Source organism: Bombyx mandarina, chromosome 04 (genome assembly GCF_030267445.1).
Source record: "Bombyx mandarina strain Sakado chromosome 04, ASM3026744v2".
Taxonomy (NCBI): domain Eukaryota; kingdom Metazoa; phylum Arthropoda; class Insecta; order Lepidoptera; family Bombycidae; genus Bombyx; species Bombyx mandarina.
The window spans coordinates 4,257,826-4,279,215 of record NC_143211.1 but is presented as its reverse complement, the minus strand read 5'-3'; the positions used below and the strand labels follow the sequence as shown (position 1 = coordinate 4,279,215).

The window sequence follows — 21,390 nt, the reverse complement described above, 5'->3', positions numbered from 1 at the left end:
GGCCAAGTTCCTTGTGGCTGTCCAAATAAGGCTGCATTTTTTTTCATTTAGGTACATGTATTGTTCAAACAAAAAAAGGTTCTAATTTACTAATTTTAAAGTAGAAAATACAGCTATACCTTCCGATACTGTCTTTTGATAGTTGAAGCGACCACTCTGAAATCAGGGGTGGTCCTCCAACATGTCCGCAGTTGACAGCTTCCGGACAAACCGTGACATTTGCACCGCACCTCCATATGAGATGATAGTATCTAGAATATTTGTTAAATAAATGTATCATCGTCTCGTATCTATATATTAATATGTGAAGCAAAAACTTTGTACCCCTTTTTACGAAAATTGCGCGTTAATATTTATTTAAATTATGCATGAAAAATACATTAAATCAATAATAAAAACATTACACACACTACACGCATGCATACTATTTGTTTATTGTCAAACTTTTCTTATTGTTTAAAGTCTGTGGTCAAATCGATAATATATTAAATATTGTTTCTCTTTATTAATATGTAGGTAACTAAATTGTAGTTCTGGCGAAATCTGTGATTATAGAAGTATAATAAGTCTTTGATAATAGAATCTTAATAGTGTACAACCTTTAATTTTATTTAATTATAGTCGAATTTCGACTACCGGGGGACCACTAGTTCAATTACTACCTGTTCATAGATTTAAGAAAACTGTCAAGGAACGTTTGTGCAACAAGGCATATTATAAAGTTAAGGATTATCTACTAGATGGCACTACATGTAAATGAGGCTTTCGCTCCTGGCCTTTTCATTTTTGCATTATTATTATTATTATTATTATTATTATTTTGTAATTGTATTTTTTGACTTGTTTTTTCGTTTATTGCAAATATTGTTACTTATTTTAAAAAAAAGAAAATATTTGAGAAAAAACAAAAAAAAAGCCCGCTGAGTTTGTTTCGCCGGTACTTCTCAGGACTGTGGCTTTTTTGGAACCGGTAGTAGAGTTAACATTGTTATTTATATTTTGACATTCAACAAGTGTGTTATACTGACATCTAAGTTGAAATAAATTATTTAGAATTTGAATTGAATTTGAATATGTTATAACCAAAGTTTAAGTAAGATTTTTCGTTAAAGTGATAACGGGTTAACAACTCTAACCACACAACTCATCTAAAGAGATACTATTAGAGTATGTCGCGTCTACCTACACAAAGTCAAAGCTTTATTAGATCGGAACTATGGCTATACTACGAGATGATTATTTATCGGTAGTCAATTGTACAAAAAAAATCACCGTATACGATAAGGGTTGAATTTATTGTTCGAAGTAAGGCAAAAGGCATTGCAACACTTTTGAAGAAAACTTTCGAATGGTTTCCTTTAAACATATTCGTTGCGCACATCGAGATTCTCAATTTTCTTGACATCTGGCAATCACGAACGTGGCGGTCCACAAATTGAATAAGCGGCCACAAAAATAAGCGATGCGATCTGCGCGCGAGCTCAACGCGTCCGACAGACATGCCACGATTCCGCGTCGAACGAAATCATAAAACCGAATTGAAGACGAGACGAGACGAGAGAGCATACGTGACCGCATCTTTGGCACAATTGCGTCCGCGCCACCCACACAAACCGCGGCTAGCTCGTAACATTTACATAATTAAGCGCCCGTGTGTAATCACGCTGACGTCTTAATTTCGCGAACGCCGCCGGCCGTAACATTTCCCAAATTGAGCCGGGGCAAGAATTCATATATAAATCGGGCCCGGGCCCGCCCCGGTTCCCGGATAGACCTTAATAACGTGGTATTACAGGCGTCCGCGATAGAATTCGCCACCCAAGACGTTTGTAATACGTCGTAATGAAGCCGGAATATTAAAAATGGCCCCGAACCGCTTATTATGTTCTCACCTCGGCGGGCGGCTCGTGAAATACGGCGGGTTAATATGAACCCCGGAGCGCTCGGTCCGAACACGACATCACTCTCGATGGCCCGTAATGGTGGCACTATCCGACGTGCGTAGCTTTTATTGGTTTTCAATTTTCTATTTTAACGAAATAACACGTTGAACTGCACATGAATTAGACTTAGAATATTTAAAAAACATAGTACGAATCGTCATGAAGTAGCTATAATGTGTACATTTGCTGCACGATTTTTTTTTCTTTATTCTCAAGGTAATTTGTAAAACGCGTGTTTTTATTTTCAGATCTAAGAAAACCATAAAAATCGTTAAAATAAATTAATAACTGACTAGATAAAATCTAGAACTGAAATTATCGAAGAGCTTTAACAGGTGGCAGGACCTCTTGTCAGTTCGCACGGGTAGGTACCACCACTCTGCCTATTTCTATCGTGAAGCAGTAATGCGTTTCGGTTTGAAGGGTGGGGCAGCCGTTGTAACTATACTGAGACCTTAGAACTTATATCTCAAGGTGGGTCGCGCATTTACGTTGTAGATGTCTATGGGCTGCAATAACTACTTAACGCCAGGTTGGCTGTGGGCTCGTTCACCCATCTCAGCAATAAAAAAAAAAGCTTACCTATTCCCGGTTATTATGATTAGATCCAGTATTCACCACACTAGTCCGTATTATATTAATATCGATTTATGTGGTGTACAAACGATGAATTGTAGAGAAACTGCGGCAGAACGAGCGATTAGTGTTGTGATACATGAGTCACGACGTAATATCTAGCGCGATTAGCGTTCGCCTTATGATAATAGCTACCAAAATGAGCGGAGCTAATCTGAACGACAAATTGACTATTGGTTAAGCCGCACACGACGTGTGACCGTGACCTGGTCGCAACTTGTCTTAACTAGTGATGTTACTTACGATGATCAAACTTTAGTATTATTTAATCGATATAAAGTATAATTTAAGTATGCTTAGAACGTTAAGTAGCGTGATACACAATAAATACAATATGAAGTCGTCGTGGCCTAAAGGATAATACGTCCGGTGCATTCGTATTTAGCGATGCACCGGCGTTCGAATTCCGCAGGCGGGTATCAATTTTTCTAATGAAATACGTACTTGACAATTGTTCACGATTGACTTCCACGGTGAAGGAATAATATCGTTTAATAAAAATGAAACCCGCAAAGTTATAATTTGCGTAATTACTGGTGGTAGGATCTCTTGTGACTCCGCACGGGTAGGTACCACCGCCCCGCCTATTTCTGCCGTGAAGCAGTAATGCGTTTCGGTTTGAAGGGTGGGGCAGCCGTTGTAACTATACTGAGACCTTAGAACTTATACCTCAAGTTGTATGGCGCATTTACAATGTAGATGTCTATGGGTTCCAGTAACCACTTAACACCAGGTGGGCTGTGAGCTCATCCACACATATAGGCAATAAAAAAAAAAAAAAAAAAATTATTTGTTCACTTGAATATAAATTTCAGTTAAAGAATTATCGAGAAAACGAAATAAACCTGATTAAATTAAATTATGATACTCATATGAAAGACCTTACATTATAATTATTTTGATTCTCTAAAAGTGCGCCTCGAAAGCAAGCGTCTTGTAAAAAAATATTTCAGCTAAACAAATTTTATAGCGACACCTATGTATGTATCTTATACCTTTAAACGAGCAATTCTTGTATATTAATATATATATAATCTGAATCTCGGAAACGGCTCCAACGATTTTCATAACATTTAGTATACAGGGGATTTCGGGGGCGATAAATCGATCTAGCTACGATTTATTTTCAGAAAATGTTGTTTTATTCGTGTTTTCAATAATCGACTCTTCCCGGCATCTATTGGCGAATAATAATACTATTTTTCTTAATTGAGGGCAACTAACCGCTTTAAAGACATAACAAGATGGCGTTATCAAAAAAAAATGGTCATCATCTAGTACTTATATATAAAGATATGTAAGAAGAAGAAATCTCAAGATCAATAGTTTGCGAATAATTAAGTGTTTTGTTTTCCGAAATCAGGATAGATCTGTTTGATAAATTGCGGGATCATCTAAAACAAACCTAAGTTTAATACAAATTGTGAATAAACAGTTCTTTGTTAAAAGAAACTGTTTCTGTACTCAATAAATTTTCGAGTTTTTATTGCGAAATGTGAAGCCCTAAAAGCTATCATCGATATTTCAAAAATACTGTTACATCACTATTCTCAACCAATAACAGTTTAGTTTTATTGAGTCAATGGTTAAACTATTTAGATAGAGATTAGGTTGTTTATTGTCATGTTTATGGACAGACCAATGAGTATAGATGTTTTGTGTCTTTATAAACTTTTGGTGGTCTTAATGTCACCGGGTAGCGATATTCAAATTTGGTGTAGTTAGTTGGAAGGCACTACAAAAATTTAGTTTTTTTAAATTTAATACTGTGACTAATTTTTAAAAGTATACTAGACTTTTTGGTTTTTTCCTTTGTATTTCTACGCCAAACAATGGGTTTTTCTTGATTAGTCGATCGAGTTGCATTAGCTACAACAACGAGCAAGCTTTCAATGTATGTTCAAATTTTAAATTTTATTGCGTAAAAGTAAACAAAAATAAATAAACAATAACATGTTTGTTTCAATTTAGTATGTTTGTTTGTTTTCAATGCTTTCACGCGTCGTTTGTCACAGCTTCCCGTTGGACAGTGACAGTAATCGATGGACGGTAACAACAACAGTGTCCATCAGAGAAGTCAGAATTCTTAGCGAACAAAGTAAGAAACACGATGGAGGTATTGTTATAATATTGTGGATACTGTTAAGTTGGTTTTGTGAGCATTTATGGTTGGTAAGGCGGTTAGAGATTTGTTATTAGTGACGTGGACATTGAGCTTAAAGTTCCATGCACAACCAGAATAAGTCTATAAAAATAAGTAATGCTTAATGGTAACCAGAATATGTTGAACCATTCCAGATACTGGAATGTGAAAAGTGCACTACCTCTTTTTAGTGGAAATCAATAATCGTTTACCAGTGACCGCGTTTGTCAATTGTCTTTGTTTTAAATTACATTGCTTGCGGCATCAGAAAATTAGTGAAAATAGATAGTATTTTAGTTCCTGTTTATTTTTTGGTTTATTGACCGACTAGCAATGATTTCTGTTAATATTAAAACATGCTACTAAAATAATTCCTTACACCCGTTAAAATGTTCTGATTTAATAATCGTCTTTATCAAAGACCCTTGCGAGATATAAAAATGGTGCCTCAATAAACATCATTGATTTCGGTTTTCGGTACTTTTTCATCGACTTCTTTCTTTTTTTTTTGCTTCTCTTAAGTCGTCACTTAATCGGCCGTTTTACATCCTATACTAAATACCCAAATCGCGATTGCCAATAACTCACCTGCATCAGTAGTCAGCATTTCTCAGCATTAAAGATCGTCTTGTGAAAACGTGAATTTCATTTTCCTTTGAACTTTCACTTGGGAAATTGCTATAGGAATATTTAATATTTTCTTTTAAAAGCTCATTACGATTATAGTGTATATTGAAAAATATTCATCAAAAACTACTTATAGGATTTTCTTTAATAGCACGATAACTTATTAAATTGACAACAAAAAAAAATTTCAACCAACATCGCCCGGCGCGAACGAAGCCGAATGTAATTTTGACATTAATAAAAATATCATCGAGGGAGCGTGTCTAACGTAGATCTTTCTCTTGTAGCCTGTTAATTATGTGGCCTCGGAACAAAACGTTGGATGCCTTCGAACAATGGTCAAGTGTGGGGTCCGAGACCACCAGCCGCGCTTTTCCATTAATGGGTCAATTTAGCCCCGCGCCGCCACAGGTCGTGGTTATAATTGTAATATTAAATATTTGATAAATAAGGCATTCCGGTCTGGTTTTTTTTTGTCGAACGACAGCTGGGATGGTTTTTTGAAACGGCATTTATAATAGTGGGACAGGCTCTTTTCAAGCAAACAGGTTAGTGAGAATTAAAAGAGATATTACGTTGAAAACGGAGCTCATCAATGGAGATTCGAAGTGTTCACAGGTGTTTAATGAAAATCGCTTTTACTAATTTCATTGTATTACTTGCATTTCTGATGTTTAAAATAATGCACAGTTTTCGTAGTCACGCGAAAATCCAGCAAAATATAATATGATCGCAGATTCGTTTTTTAACTAACTTGGACAACTGAAAACTTGAAAAACTCTGGCTATTTAACATGTTAAAAATACAAATAGGTATGTTTTTCCAAACGCCCTAAAAGGAGGATTACATAAAAAATAATCGTCATTGAGTTTTCAAAAAGAAAAATTATTACTAGTTTTTAAATGTTGCGAATTTATCAATTTACCCAAGCTAGTATTCATTGGCTTACAGCCCACTTTCTATTAAGTAGTTATATAATATTTCTATTAAGAAGCATTACAATGTGAATACAACACCTTAAGACACGCGGTCGTATTCTCGAAAGTATTTTTTTGTAAATATAACGGCTGTCTCGCTCTTTTAACCGGATAGCATTATTGCTTTTTTCCCTACCTAATCGGTGGTAGCCTAAGACGCTGTTCCAACTTGGCGTGAACCGGTAGGTGAGTTCACGGACTAAACGTGAGAGAATTTTTAACCCTAGCCCTAGTCCTAGTAAGAGCAGTGCTTCGCTGAATCTACACCGGATCGGAATTGCGATTCACACACAAGATCCGGCGAGAAACTCAGCGGGTTGATTGCTATGGAGCAGTTCTAGGCATAGGTTTATGTTTCCTGTAATGTTTCCTAACACCAGTACGTAAGTAATTTAAGAATTTGGAAAGTTAAAATTACGGTCAATCGACTTTTGGTTTTATTATTATTCATAATGTAAACTTGGGGTCCTTTGTTTGTCTTTTGTGTGTCCTATGTTCTATTTTTTTTATATCATACCTATACCTATTAAGGTCCACGCTGTGTTACAGTTTAAGTGATTTAAAACATTAACGCAACAATCTCGTTTATCTCGATATAAACTTCGGTAATTAAGAGGACCACAGGCGACAGGCTATAGACCGATGTAAATGATTTATTAGTACTATTACTTATATTTGAACGATAATTTAGATACAGCTTTGATAACTAATAAATACTCTGGAGAAATTTTCAAATGCTTTATGATCAATTCCGTAGAAGATATTATCAGATCGCGAATTTTTATAACAAGGAAAATTTTATTTAAAAAAACTGATTTTTGAAAGTACAAACTGTAATTAAAGTGAGCTTTAGGATTTTATCTCGCGTTTGTTTTTATTTTTATTTTATTTATTTGTACGTATAGGTTACTTTACAGTTTTCATGTTCACGGGTGTCTATTAAGAAGACCGAAGATTTTATTAGTTGCAATTTCATGTATGACCCGTGAAAATCGGAAATAAAAAATAATCACATTTCTATATATTATTGTACACATGTTTTTATTTATATTTTTTATTGCTTAGATGGGTGGACGAGCTCACGGCCCACCTGGAGTTAAGTGGTTATTGGAGCCCATAGGTATCTACAACGTAAATGCGCTACCCACCTAGAGATATCAGTTCTAAGGTCTCAGTATAGTTACAACGGCTGCCCCGCCCTTCGAACCGAAACGCATTACTGCTTCACGGGAGAAATAGGCAGGGTGGTGGTACCTACCCGTGCGGACTCACAGGAAGTCTTACCACCAGTAAACAGTAGATCTTAAGCTATCCTGTGTACATCCGAATGTGTGTCTGAATTTATGAAAAATAATGTTTTCCATCCCCTTTTCACCCGCTTTGAGTCATGTGGTCAAAGCTCTCCAGCAGTCTCAAATACTTGAGAACGATTGATGCATCTTAAAATTGCTACGCTTAAAAAAAAGGGTGCGTGTACTTTTGTACGCGCGTAAGAAGTTATACTTTATTTTTATGAAATTTATTCTCTTTGTTTTAATATTAAATAATTAATAATAAATATTTAACATTAATAATTTAATAATATTTAGTATGAATCATATTAAATAATAATTTTATCATTTATATTACTAAAAAATGAATGCTAATAACACTTTTTTTTACGAGTGTACATGCGCGAAAGTTCAACTGCGGCTGTATTCAGACTCGCTCAATTACGTGGGTCGTATTGTAATGAGCGATTTAGTGGGCAACTTCATACTGTTAATTTTGTGTCACGGTGCGCGCGCATCGTAAAATTTCACTCTCATCAATTTTTCATAACGCGCCTAAAGAAGTATAACTTCAAAAATTGCGCAGTTCAGTAATACCTACTCATCTAGGTTCAAATACAAAACACAAAACTACAGAAGCGATCTTCAATAATGAAACTCGACTAGGTATCAGTTTTTTTTTTTTTTTAAAACGACTTATGAGTCGACTATTATCAAAGCCGGCAATGTGACTTTTGGACAATTATTGGTAAATCAGAAAAATGAATTATTGACTTTGTATTCCATTGGCAGTCACAAAACTCTTCTGAACGACATCTTAGATAAATAACAGGTTAACTATTAACCTTTATTTAATGCAGGTTTCGAACCGTATTCTTTGAAGGAGACGATTATATTCAAATCAATCTGTATTGACATATCAATAAAAGAATTTTGTCCAAATGCACAGATTGCCACCTTTGATAATAGACGACTCTTATGTCCCCCTAACGTTTGGCCGTTTGCGTTCGTTTTGTTTTCGCATAAATCACACGACTCCAGAGTGGAAACAAACTAATTATCTCGCTATAAATGTCACTGGCCGCCTGTGGGTCCGAATAAATTACGCTCTCAATTTTTAACATATATAATTAACAACTATAAACTCATTACAAATTAAATAATTTGTATCTAACGTTCGTGTTTGTATTATAAAAAAAAAAAAAAAAAAACTACAAACGGACGTAAAATGTATTGTATCGTAAATCCGTTTTAATCGGTAAGCAAGAGACTTGGTATGCCGTTTAAATGTCAGATTTTGTTACGGACACTAATATAATATTCTCGACAAATTTATGTTTGCAGTTAAAAACGGACTTATGATTCTTATCTCATTTGCTAAGAGACCGTATTGACCAGTTTGGCGTTTTTTTGAATGATAAATTTACGTTTGTGATAATGTATTTAGCTTTCGTTTGACATGTTTATTATTAGATTGTAGAGGCCTATTAAATTATTAGAAGTAATCCTTTTGGGTAGGTCTGGTATTTTGGCTTAGCTGTCGGTCATTCGGTAGTGTCAGCATTTATCTAGTCGATGCTCAAACATCGAATTTATGTTTAAGTAACGTTTTTGGTTTGTTTTTAATAGTTTTTTTGCTATTACTAGATAAAAACTTGACGTTAGCTATGTAAGGAAGTGAAGTTAAATCGATAGGTAAATTACGTTTTAACCTATAAGAAAAACAAATATTAATTTGCCAAACTAAGCAGTCGTTGTTGTGGAGTATGGATTGCCGTGAGGCCCCCTTCATCATCCGAGACAACAGACCTAGCGTCAATTGCGTTGTTTTGTGCGTGTTACATTACGTGCATCACAGAATTTATTTATTATAATATTTATTATAAACTTATATAATATATAATTTTCGACCTTCGAATTAATTTTCGACCATAATTCTATATTCATCAGAAAATCTTGAGTTGACGTCCGCTATGACACTTTTTCCCTTTTTTTGTGGAATTTATGGCCTGGTATCCTAGACCTTTAGGCCAAACGTTTTCTCTTTCAATTCCAGCCGCCAAGGGTGACGCATCGATTTCATATTTTCAATCTTTAATTTGTCACATAAAGATTGATAAATATCTCAGAGGCAATAAATACAGTCCACTCTCATTTACCACAGCGCAACAATAATCATTATTCCAATACAACTGAAACCTCAATCTTGTATCTTAAATGGTCTCTCGCCACCACTTAACATCGGGTGAGGTTGCCTGTGTATAAAATAGCTATTCGATTTTAGGAACGATCATCTGTTTTTTTTAGATAGCTCTTTTATGATCTAGAAAAATAGCGTAATTAATTAATGAATTTGCAATTACGGTTTTTTGGTCAACACGAAAATAGATTGTTTAATCGTATTATTAAAAATTTATTGTCTTAATCCGCTAAAATGTCATAAAAGCGCTGATTGCGGAGCGCGTATTTTTTTTTTTATACTTTCGATGGAACGCCATATGGGATATTTTATAGCTCATAAACGGGGTGTGATCACCGATACAGCGAACCAATGCAATATAATATGATATTTTATAGGTATGCAGTCTTAACTGGTAGACCACCCACATTGGTGATTACCCGGCCACGCCCACAAGCCGCTCTCCAATTTTGGACCAAACATTTGACGCCTCGCCGTACCAATTTCGACACTTACATAATTTAACCCCTCTTGGCTATTGTGGGCGACAGTAGACCCGTGTCGGGGAGATAACTTCATATCGTTATAGGTCTACGTAATTTGGACGTGTAACATGAATGGAATTGGTTTTGGGAAATACGAAAATTCGAGTTTTTTTTTTTTTTTTGTAAAGAGTACACAATTTACTGACTCGTTATTTAAAAAAAATTACTTAAACTTCGTATTGAGACCTTTAATTGAACATTAACTTTGTACATGTTAAGATAAATTTAAAATTTTGTAGACTATTTAGCGGTAGGCAGCGGATTGGCTCTGCTCCCGGCATTGCTGAAGTCCATGGGCGACGGTAACCACTCCCCATCAGGTGGGCCGTATGCTCGACTGCCTACAAGGGCAATAAAAAAAAATCTTTCGACAATAATGATTATTACAAATACGTTGCTAAAAACATTCTGATCCTGTTTTTCGACATTTATAATGTACCTAACTATAGCACTATTGCATTAAGTACTTAATTTAAAAGTAAAAATATCCAATATGTATAATAAAATACAAAATAATAAATTATTATGTACATATTTGATTCGGCTAGTGATCAAAGGTTATATTATGCACTGACATTGACAGAAAATAAACAAAGTTATTCACAAGTGAGTAATTAGGCCCTGAAAATGTCTTTTGAATATTTTGCGATGATGCTTGACTTAAATAAGATTCGTTTATTTGTTTTCAATTCAAGTTACCAGTTCTTGTGACGTAATTATGTTATTCATTCATGCTTCTGTTGCTGTAAGTGGGTTTATGAGCTATGGGCCTTTAGTTGCGAAGTGCTTACCGAATTTTATTAAAACATGAGATCTTTGTATTTTAATAGCAACTAACCTACCCTTCAAGCCGGAACGTCTGACAGGATGGTGGTATCTTACAATGCGGGATCATAATACACCACACCAATCACAAATATATTAAAGTAAGTATGTAGATAGGAGACTTAAATGGCGTTGGCAGAGCATACGGTAAGAAGAAAAGATAAATGGAGAAAAATTGTGACACGATGGTATCCTAGAGAAGGTAAAAGAAAAAGAGGTAGACCACCAAAAATATGGGATGACGACATAAGACAAGTGCCAGGCGTCACATGTAATAGAATGACTCAAGAAAGACATGAGTGGAAAAGGTTGAAGGAGGCCTCTGTGTAAAATTAAAATAAGGGACTAATTTACATTAAAGTTAAGTTTTCTAGGATCTGAATAAAAGGCTTTTTATTATTATTATTAATTATATATACCTTAAATCTTAAGACAATAAATACAAACACGTGTACAGTACCAGGCAATAAATATTGCACATCGATATTTAGAAAGAGACAGTCGTCTAATTTTGTTTTTGTTGTAGGGCGTTACCTGTGTGCGACGAAACACTAACGATCCGGTATCTATGGAGACTAAATGTCAATTAGGTAATGTGCGACAGTTATAACGATCTACGAAGCAAAAGTTAACCGACTCTTTCCCACGGTCGATGTCCTATATTTATCGCCGGGAACTGTACAAGTTGTTTCGATTAAAATATTGTTAAATTAAAGTGATAAACAAAGCAGCGCTATTGCGATTCCTATCTGGTGGTAGATTCAGCGAAGCACTGCTCTTATTAGGGCAGATGCTATCAAATTCTTTCAGGCTGCGCCTCGTGAGCTCACCCATCAGTCAGGGTGAAGCTAGTATAGCCCTTCAATGTTACTAACAGTCGATGGTAGGCAGTGGCTTGGCATTGCTAACGTCCATGAGCGACGGTAACCACTCACCATCAGGTGGGCTGTATGCTCGTCTGCCTATACGGGCAATAAAAAAAAAACAGGTTCATATATTAGTAATAATTTACTAACCTATTACTAACCGCTATTAATATTACTAACCGCTGCACGTTCAAGTTAAGGGTTCGGCGAAGGCTGTTGGAAAAGTTAGCGGAATCGTCATGAACTTATTAATATGAAGTTATTTGTTAATGAAATTTATTAATATATTCCTTTTAATACTGTATAAACTATTATATGTATGTATGTATGTATATATGTATGTATATGTATATGTGATTTTGTATATATGTAGATATACTTTTTTTTTTATGTATTCGTAACCTAATATAAATTTCATTGCACCTACCACTATTTACTCTGCACTACCTTTGGTTGACTGGTAGAGAATGCCTTAGGCATTAAGTCCGCCAATGTAAATTTTACATGAAGTGTAATAAATAAATAAATAAAATAAATAATAAGGGCTATGATTGAAGGCGTGTCACATTAGGAAGACCAAAGATACCGCTGCTCCAATAAGTCAAAGTAGAATCACTGTTTAATATATTTTAAGTTGCTTTATCGGTGTTGATTGAAATACGCACGTCATATTTTATATATCTGTGTTTTTTCAAGTTAATGATTCAGCGAGACGACGTCTCGCCCGAATGTTTTTTGTCCATATGAAATTATTTAATTTACTGCAACGGGAAATAAATTAGAAATCCAAATATGTTAAACGCTTCTAATTCAAGTGTTAAATTTTGTAAATAATTAAATATTACAAATGTTTCGTATTTTATTTCCAAATAAACTGCTGGAACTGTGAAAATAGATTTTGCATTTATAATAATTATCTTAAGCGTTGTCGATGAGTAGAGGAAACTTCGCCCTATCTGGTATTGAGTGGGTAGTTTAGTATAATAGTGCATGGGGGATCACAATACTCACGTAGGGTAATCCAATAATAGTAATTAGGCGCAAACTTGTGAACGTATTTTTTTAAAATTAATACTATGTTAAAGCACTTTCAGAAAACCAGCTAGAAATCGCTGCAGTATTGAGACCACCGATTAATAAAAACTCACCGATCTCCCAGCGTCATTATTGTGGACATTTATCCTCGACTGCAAGTCGTCGACCTTTTCTCTGACATCGAGGAACTTCTTCGAGAATTCAATACCAAAGCCCAGGTTGTGAGAGCACCCGCTCCATTCCCATTTATTATTGACTCTCGTCCGTCCCCGGTGGTCGTGCGAGCCTCTGTAACCAAGCGCGTCACACCCGCACGAAAGGAGTCGACCTTGGGCGCAGGCTTTTGCAATTGCATGGGCAACTCCGGCTGCGGTCAATGCGTAGAGGAAGGAAGACTCGCGGAAGCCTGGAAAAAGAAAACTCATCATCGAATGCTCTAGAGCCGTGGGTGGGCTTGTTCAAAAAAACATATTTTTTTTTATTGCTTAGTTAGATGGACGAGCTCACCGCCCACATGGTGTTAAGTGGTTACTGGAGCCCATCGACATCTACAACGTAAATGCGCCATTCACCTTGAAATATAAGTTCGAAGGTCACAAGTATAGTTACAACGGCTGCCCCACCCTTCAAACCGAAACGCATTACTGCTTCACGGCAGAAATAGGCGGGGCGGTGTTACCTACCCGTGCGGACTCACAAGAGGTCCTACCACCAATAAAATCACATCACAATCACATTTTAAATGAAACCGCTTTAACATTTAAAAGTGTGGTAATCCGAAATATTTTATCATACATTTTTAATTTGTATTACTAACTGGTAAACGATTCGAATTTGTTGCGGAAATCTTACAAAGTGTCCAACATTGTAAGAATTTTTATCACAAGCTGCATAATCGATGAATATTAAGTTTTATTCAAAACGCATCGACAACTTCGTTCGCATTTAAACGATCTGCCATGCGAATCGGACCACACGCAAATTGTATCTTACTCGCGGTGATCATGTTAAGCAAAACCGTGTATCTATGAGAAAATACAAGATATCGAAACATGTAAAGCTCTTAGCCAATGAAATAAATAATGGATCGGGTGACTAGTTTATCTTGCAAATAAAAATTATAGTCTGGAACATTCGTAGGTACGGTAAAAGGTTTCGCAGGGAAACTGGATCGATGCATAATAATCTTTATATATATATTTATTCTGTACGTGTGCTTGTCACTGAACTCCTCTTAAATGGCTGGACCGATTTGAATGATTTTTTTTTGTATGCGTTTGGGTCGCGCCCTAGATGGCGTAGAGTCACAAATCAGCCCGGCAGATGGCGCTGCAGTCGGTATCTAAGCTATTTATCTTTCCTAGAAATAATTTATATGGCAAAAACAACGTTTGCCGGGCCAGCTAGTAATCGTATAGATCCTCTTCTTCTTTAAGTAACTATGTAGGTATATCTACAAAGTATGTGTATATAAATTAAGAAATACCGGAAATCAGGTTCGATTTAAACATTGAAATCGTAAATTTCACTCTAGCGGAACTCGGACGCTACCATTTAAAACGCTGTTATTGGTTTTTCGTGACATTGCTTAAAAACACCAATATGATATACGGAGCATATTGTTAAATAACGAAAACATTGTTTGTGTTACAGTCCATTACTGCTTTATTAAATACTTTTATAAGCGACGATAAATTGAAAGCAAACGAGGGTTGATGTACATTCCGAACGGTACGCGTCCTCGCATTTATCATGCGCGAACTAGTAGTGGAAGCTCTTCGATTTATAGGAACGCGGAACGTTCGCAACCACCATTTATCTGTTTTATTGCAATAAATTAAACGGTGAGCCCATTCGTGATGTCCAGATAAGCTATTGCTCTCGTACAATGTAATCTTTTTACCATAAATAGTGTGATGCGGTATTTGCATTTGAGTTAGGTCCGTCTGTCGCTGCTTACTTTTAATTGTGCTCAAGTGTAATCCTTCGTGGTTTAATAATGTGCTATCCTCGCTATTTCATTGTGCGCTGAATAGGCATTTCGCTTATTTTAAGAGCCATTCCGTTTTAATGGGCAATTATGCTGCCGAGATCCGATACCACCTGCTACGTGTTTTCATAGAGTGTATCGAAATTTATGGACTATCTTTATGCTTACATCATCGGAGTTTTATTGGTTTGAAAAACTATGATTTGTCGATGATTTAATGTTTTGTTTGGCAGGCGTATTCTGACGTGATTTTGTTGAGTTTAAATTATTGATTTTTAGCGTTATGACCAGGAAAAATGTCAGAGGGTCTTACGAGGCAATTAGTAGGTCTATTAGTTAGGGATGCTCGTCAGAAGATGCAGCTGTGTGATGCCGGCCTGTTGCTCTATATGACTGAATGAGTTCACGATTGATCTGGTGTTAAGCGTACGATAAACGTACAGACAACCGATGCCCGCGTGATTGTCAAATCGAAGACTCAGTTATATCGCACCAAGGCTGTTCCAATCTTCGGATCGGAATACATGAATAAAGTTTTTTCTTAAATGCCATTGCGACGAGTAGCCTTCGTATAACACAAGGTATTTGACAGATACCAGAATCTCACTTACGAGATTTTCAAGATAAGCTTGGATATAATATACAAGTTCCGAACTGCGGACCGTATGGAAAGCAGTCGACGTCGTCCAAAATACGTCATTTCGGATTCTCCCGATCCAGTAACGGTGCTTTTAGGTACCTCAAGCACTAGTCATCGTTCTCGTCGAACCCGTCGTTTGCGACGAAGGGCTCGGCGAGTAAATTAGCCCACAGACACAGCCCATTGAGTTTCTCGCCGGATCTTCTCAGTTGGTCGCGTTTCGGATCCGGTGGTAGATTCTGCGAAGCACGCTCCTTGCTAGGGTTAGTGTTAGCAACGTCATCAGGTTTGAGCCCCATGAGCTCACCTACTAATTCGGCGAATCTAGAATAACCCCTCGAGGTTACTATAATAGGTAGGAAAAAAAACAACAACATCATCGGTCTACCGGCTCGGTGGAAAAGATCTTCCTTTTGTCATAACCTCTATACCATTATAGGCAGACAAACGTACGGCCCAACTGATGCTGACTGATCAACATTACATAAGAACATCAGCAGTAGGTACTGGGGACACAAACCAGCCGCTGTCTAATGACTACAGACACGACTTCGTTGACAGCATAAAACGCGATAGACCAAAATCAATTTACTTAGTGCAATAAATGATCACGCTCTATATTAATTTTATTCCAGTTTTCTTCTTCCCTAGGCAACCTTTGAATGTCAGTTGATACGTCGAAATGAAAACTAGGAGAGTCGTATCGACTGTTTTCTCTTTGTGTGACTATGTAGTTAAAAACTAGCAATGTCTTGGCTTAGTAACTCACGTCAACACTTAAACACCTTAATTTAGAATATTTATCTTTGTTTTTTTTTATTGCTTAGATGGGTGGATGATCTCACAGCCCACCTGGTGGTAGGTGGTTACTGGAGCCCATAGACATTTACAACGTAAATGCGCCACCCACCTTGAGATTTAAGTTCTAAGGTCTCAGTATAGTTACAACGGCCTACATCACCCTTCAAACCGAAACGCATTACTGCTTCACGGCAGAAATAGGCGGGGTGGTGGTACCTACCCGTGCGGACTCACAAGAGGTCCTTCCACCAGTGAAAACCACCAGTGTCGTTGACATATTTAATTAAAGAGTAGCTATGTCTTGGTTCGGCTTTGGTAACAGCAACTCGCACCAACAGTTAAAAACACCTTTCTCGTGATCACCGTGGTATAACAACATTTAGCTTTTAGAATATTTATCTTTCTGTTGTTCACATATTTAATTGTGTAACTATTTATAGATACGTGTAATTGGTCATTCTATTACACTAATTCCTAACGTATCTGACGCTGAAGCTAACTGTTAGTTTTCGTTAAAGTGAAAAATGAAATATTTTTTCCTGTTACCATCAAGTATTATCGATGGCAACATTGAAAATGCAATATTATCCTTTTATTATTTTCACAATAATTATTTGATAACGCGGACGCACCAACATTACCTTCCTATTGAGTAATTAAAAAAACCTGTTTATCCAAATACCCGGTGACCGGCGCTGGACTCGGTACCATATCGATATCTCGGATATGGTCGAATCGAGTAAATTAATTCGATTGTATCGAGTGATTAATAAAGGATCGGTGCTTTATCTCGGAGGATTAGTGGCTTTCGGCTCAATCGTGGCCTAATTGACGTCCAAAGATACGGTTTATTAAAATAATGGGATTTTTATTTCGTGGCCAGACGTTCCATTTAAGAATGATCTGTCTGCGCGCCGGTGTGATACATTTTAGGTTCGATTTAATTTATTATATACATCATGTTTTTTTTTTCGTCATTTAAAACGAAAAAATATACAAAAATGTTTTTTTTTTTAAAACCCATAATCGCATTGATGTGAGTAAAATGAAAAACTCTAGCGTTATAAAGTTCCTGAGATTCCTTTTATTTATAAATACTTCCCGGTTCCAAAAAAAGTTTTAAAATTTTGTCTTGAAATCATTAGAACATCTTTGTTTAGATTTGTCTAAAATCTGAATATGCGCTCAGCTCTAGAATTGCATAGAAACATCATATTTATGTTCTAAAATCTTGTTAAGGCTTGAATACAATTTAAGGAAAATTAATTGTGGCTTTTGTGTGACCATTAAGGTCGTATTTTTTAAATTCAACTCCCGACATGCGCAGTGGGTAAAGACCCAGCACACATTTATTTTGGTTAAGTTTTTTACGTTATTAGAGTGTGTTTGATTCGATTTGATTTGTCATTCTACAAAATCATATCGTACACCATCTGCACCAAAGATATTCTTATTTATATGTATAAGATTGAAAATTGTTGTTTTACCATTCAACTACACATTATAGCCGATAGATGGCGTTAGCTGTAGTCGTGCGCTTTTGTAGCTCATCGTACTTATGTACATGTGATTCAAAATCGCATGGAATTTATACTTGTATTGTGCAAGTTGTTTCCACTCGGGAAAATACGACTGTCCTTAGTCCTGTGACGCCATCATACGTTCCAGTTTGAGAAGTGGACTGTCAGCTATCAACAAAACAATTACAAATATTGATTTCGACTCGCTGACGAGCTAGGCGTCAAGCGTTATGCTTTCAATTCCAACACCGCAGACATTCCTGTGGCGAACAAGTATGTTTGCTGCTTGTTTGTGTATTGAATTGAATATCTGTAAATTTTTATATGTAGGTAGATGTAGGTATTCCAGTCTCTGGGTTCGACGGTATAGGACGCTCCTGTTAGAGCTAGAGAACCGTGCGTAATAGATCCCGATAAAAAAAGAGGATCCTTTAATTGAAAAAATCAAAGTCAGTGATGGCATTTATGTTATGGAGGCTCCGGAAAACACTTTTCGAGATGATACCGGCATCTCGTTTTTACCATCGCACTGCCCGCCACCGGAGTAGAGTTCATCCATACTACCTGGAGCCACTGCGGTCATCTACAGTGCGTTTCCAGAGGTCTTTTTTGCCACGTACCACCCGGCTATGGAATGAGCTCCCCTCCACGGTGTTTCCCGAGCGCTATGACATGTCCTTCTTCAAACGAGGCTTGTGGAGAGTATTAAGCGGTAGGCAGCGGCTTGGCTCTGCCCTTGGCATTGCTGAAGTCCATGGGCGATGGTAACCACTCACCATCAGGTGGGCCGTATGCTCGTCTGCCTACAAGGGCAATAAAAAAAACCACTTAATATCCGGTTGGGCTGATCAAATACTAAAAATACCTCAAACATTAGAGATATCAAAACATTAAAATTGAGATTATTTTAAAGTATTATTTTTCCGGAAATTAAATAATATTTATTTATCTGTGAGTGCAATTTATTCAACGTATTACGTCCTTCATTCGTTCTGCTCAACAAAGAAACGAGACATAATTTCGTATTTCACAGATAGGTATCGTTAATTGGAAGGGCGCGGAGATTGGTTTTTGGCATTAAAAACAATTGGCATTAATCCTTAGAAGAGCATAGGCAGCGGCTTGGCTCTGCCCCTGGCATTACTGAAGTCCATGGGCGGCGGTAACCACTCACCATCAGGCGGGCCGTATGCTCGTCTGCCTACAGAGGCAATAAAAAAAAAACATTTAAAACGTACTAAATTTTAAACAACTAGTATAAATTCTAATATCCCCATTTTATGAAGTCGCGCAATGTATAGAGTCGGAGTGAATCTCAACAAAACAAAAATGTTTTCAACCAACCATCGACCCATTAAGCGCTGAGTACCCTACACTGCCTAGGAATACAAATGAAATCGATACAAAATACCATCATCCCTAGTTCATGGTACATTTTATCGAAAAATCAACGTAAGCACCTACCTATATATTTTAATGATTCACGTTTAATAAACTATAATCATTACAAATCAAGTATTATCTCTGTTAAGTGATCGCTAAGATGAATTAATACACGCGTCTGATCCGTATTTATACTTAACGACATTTGTAATGAGGCCGTTTATTTTTTTTTTCCTATAAGGTAAACACTTAAAGGATGCTACTAACTATTGGTATATAAATAAGCGACTATTAAAACATTTAATTCCGACCGAGAAATCAAGTCCCACGGAAAGTGAATCGTTCTATGAAGAAATTCATTAAATGTCATTTAGCATTCAGTAAATGCTGTAAACGAAATCACATGACTTATTTTTGTAAAACAAAATATAAAAGAGTTTTAATATGATGAAGTACCTAACAATCACTGGCTTTCAGTTCATAATAACATACGTGTATTTATTTAAAAAAAACTTTCTCATGTCGACTGTAAGTTGTGAGAGGCGTATGATAGGGTTGGCTTCCGGAATATTTTCTGCTTTCAAATTGTTAGAAAGTTTGTAACGTGGATATTGAATACAGCATTAGCATGTGTATTTGGAGGACTATTGAAGAACCCACACCGTTTCAGATCATACACTGCCCGATCCGATAAATCGAAGGTTATAAAGCATCGCATTACTATGGTTATCACCTCGCATCGTACTCACATCGTGATGAATTTCATCAAGCAGACACCAAGTAAGGTAATCTTATTGTTTATTTATAAATTCCCTTGAACCGAAATGGGTTTTCTTGCCCCTGACAAATTTATATATTTTGTCGATGGTCGTGTCGCGATAGTATCGATATATTGCGATTTATAAATACGGCCGATTGATCGATTTTGATGAGCACGAGTTATACGGACGCTACGGCCCTATCGTTGAAGAAGTATTGTGTCGTTTTCAAGATTTGTTCGTCTGTCTGTTGACTTACATATGTTTAATGTTACGTAACTTTCTATCGCACATTATCAGAATATTAGTATATAAAAGTTGATAGATATATTGTATAATAACGATCTGAGAATCGATTCGTCTCTCACGCCATTAGACAAACAATTATAATTATTCGTTTCGATTAAAATTCAAGCACAAAAACATGTACCCGACTAAACTGCACCAGGTCTGGTTGTGCTTGTGTTTTAATTACTAACATCCCACGTTTTAGTGTCAATTTGCGCCAATTAGTCGACCATAAGGTCTTTTATCGTCCGCATTCGATACCCGTGCCGAATTCTTTAATCGACTTTAATGAATTCCGATTATTCGTTTACGAAGGTTTTTTTTACGACAAATGTTCTGAATCGCTAAGGGGGTGACAGATTTTAAATTCTTCCCCTACACTTGCGCGTTCGTTTTTTGTCGTGTGTTTGTTTTAATAATGCATGAATTGTCATTATCTTTATTCGGATTTTTAAGAGAAAAAGTGGAACCCGATTTGCTATTGACTTTTGCAATTCAAATAAATAAGTTCCGACGTAATTTGTTTTAATTGAAAAATAAGTAAGTTTTTGTGATTTTTTGAGAACAATAAGCAGTAGTTTTATTATCAGTTTTAAAAACATATTATAATAAGTTTATTTATCTGCAATCGAATATGATCGGATGGCGGACTCAGCGGACAATTCTGAGAATCGAAGGATTAAAACCGCGAATCTACTTTTGTCCCGTATACGGCGAGTGTAGCCAGCTAACAAAAAGGTACGGACTCTGTAAATACTAATTTAAATTATCGTTAATTTAATCCGGTGTTCTTTGTTGAAACACGAACGTTTTATTCAATCGAATGCGCATAAAGTAATGGTTTTTCCGGTTGTCTCCGGCGGTGGTCGGCTTTTTCCGTGTGTCCGCAATTTCGTTTTTGATGTGTAAGTCGTAATGATTCACGTGGTTCCGCGCACGTCGCGCGTGATTTACGACTGTACC

The 21,390-nt window shown here is 36.4% G+C and overlaps 1 protein-coding gene across 1 annotated transcript in view; it reads right to left on the bottom strand.

The window, feature by feature from the left end:
* Window positions 1-21,390, bottom strand: part of Wnt10 (Wnt oncogene analog 10) — a 41,205-nt gene that overhangs the window by 2,162 nt on the left and 17,653 nt on the right. The window contains exons 3-4 of the mRNA XM_028180021.2: window positions 13,161-13,453; window positions 120-251 (exon numbers count right to left, since the gene is read on the bottom strand). Of these exons, the coding sequence (XP_028035822.2) occupies window positions 120-251; window positions 13,161-13,453 (425 nt within the window). The remainder of the gene's footprint in view (window positions 1-119; window positions 252-13,160; window positions 13,454-21,390) is intronic.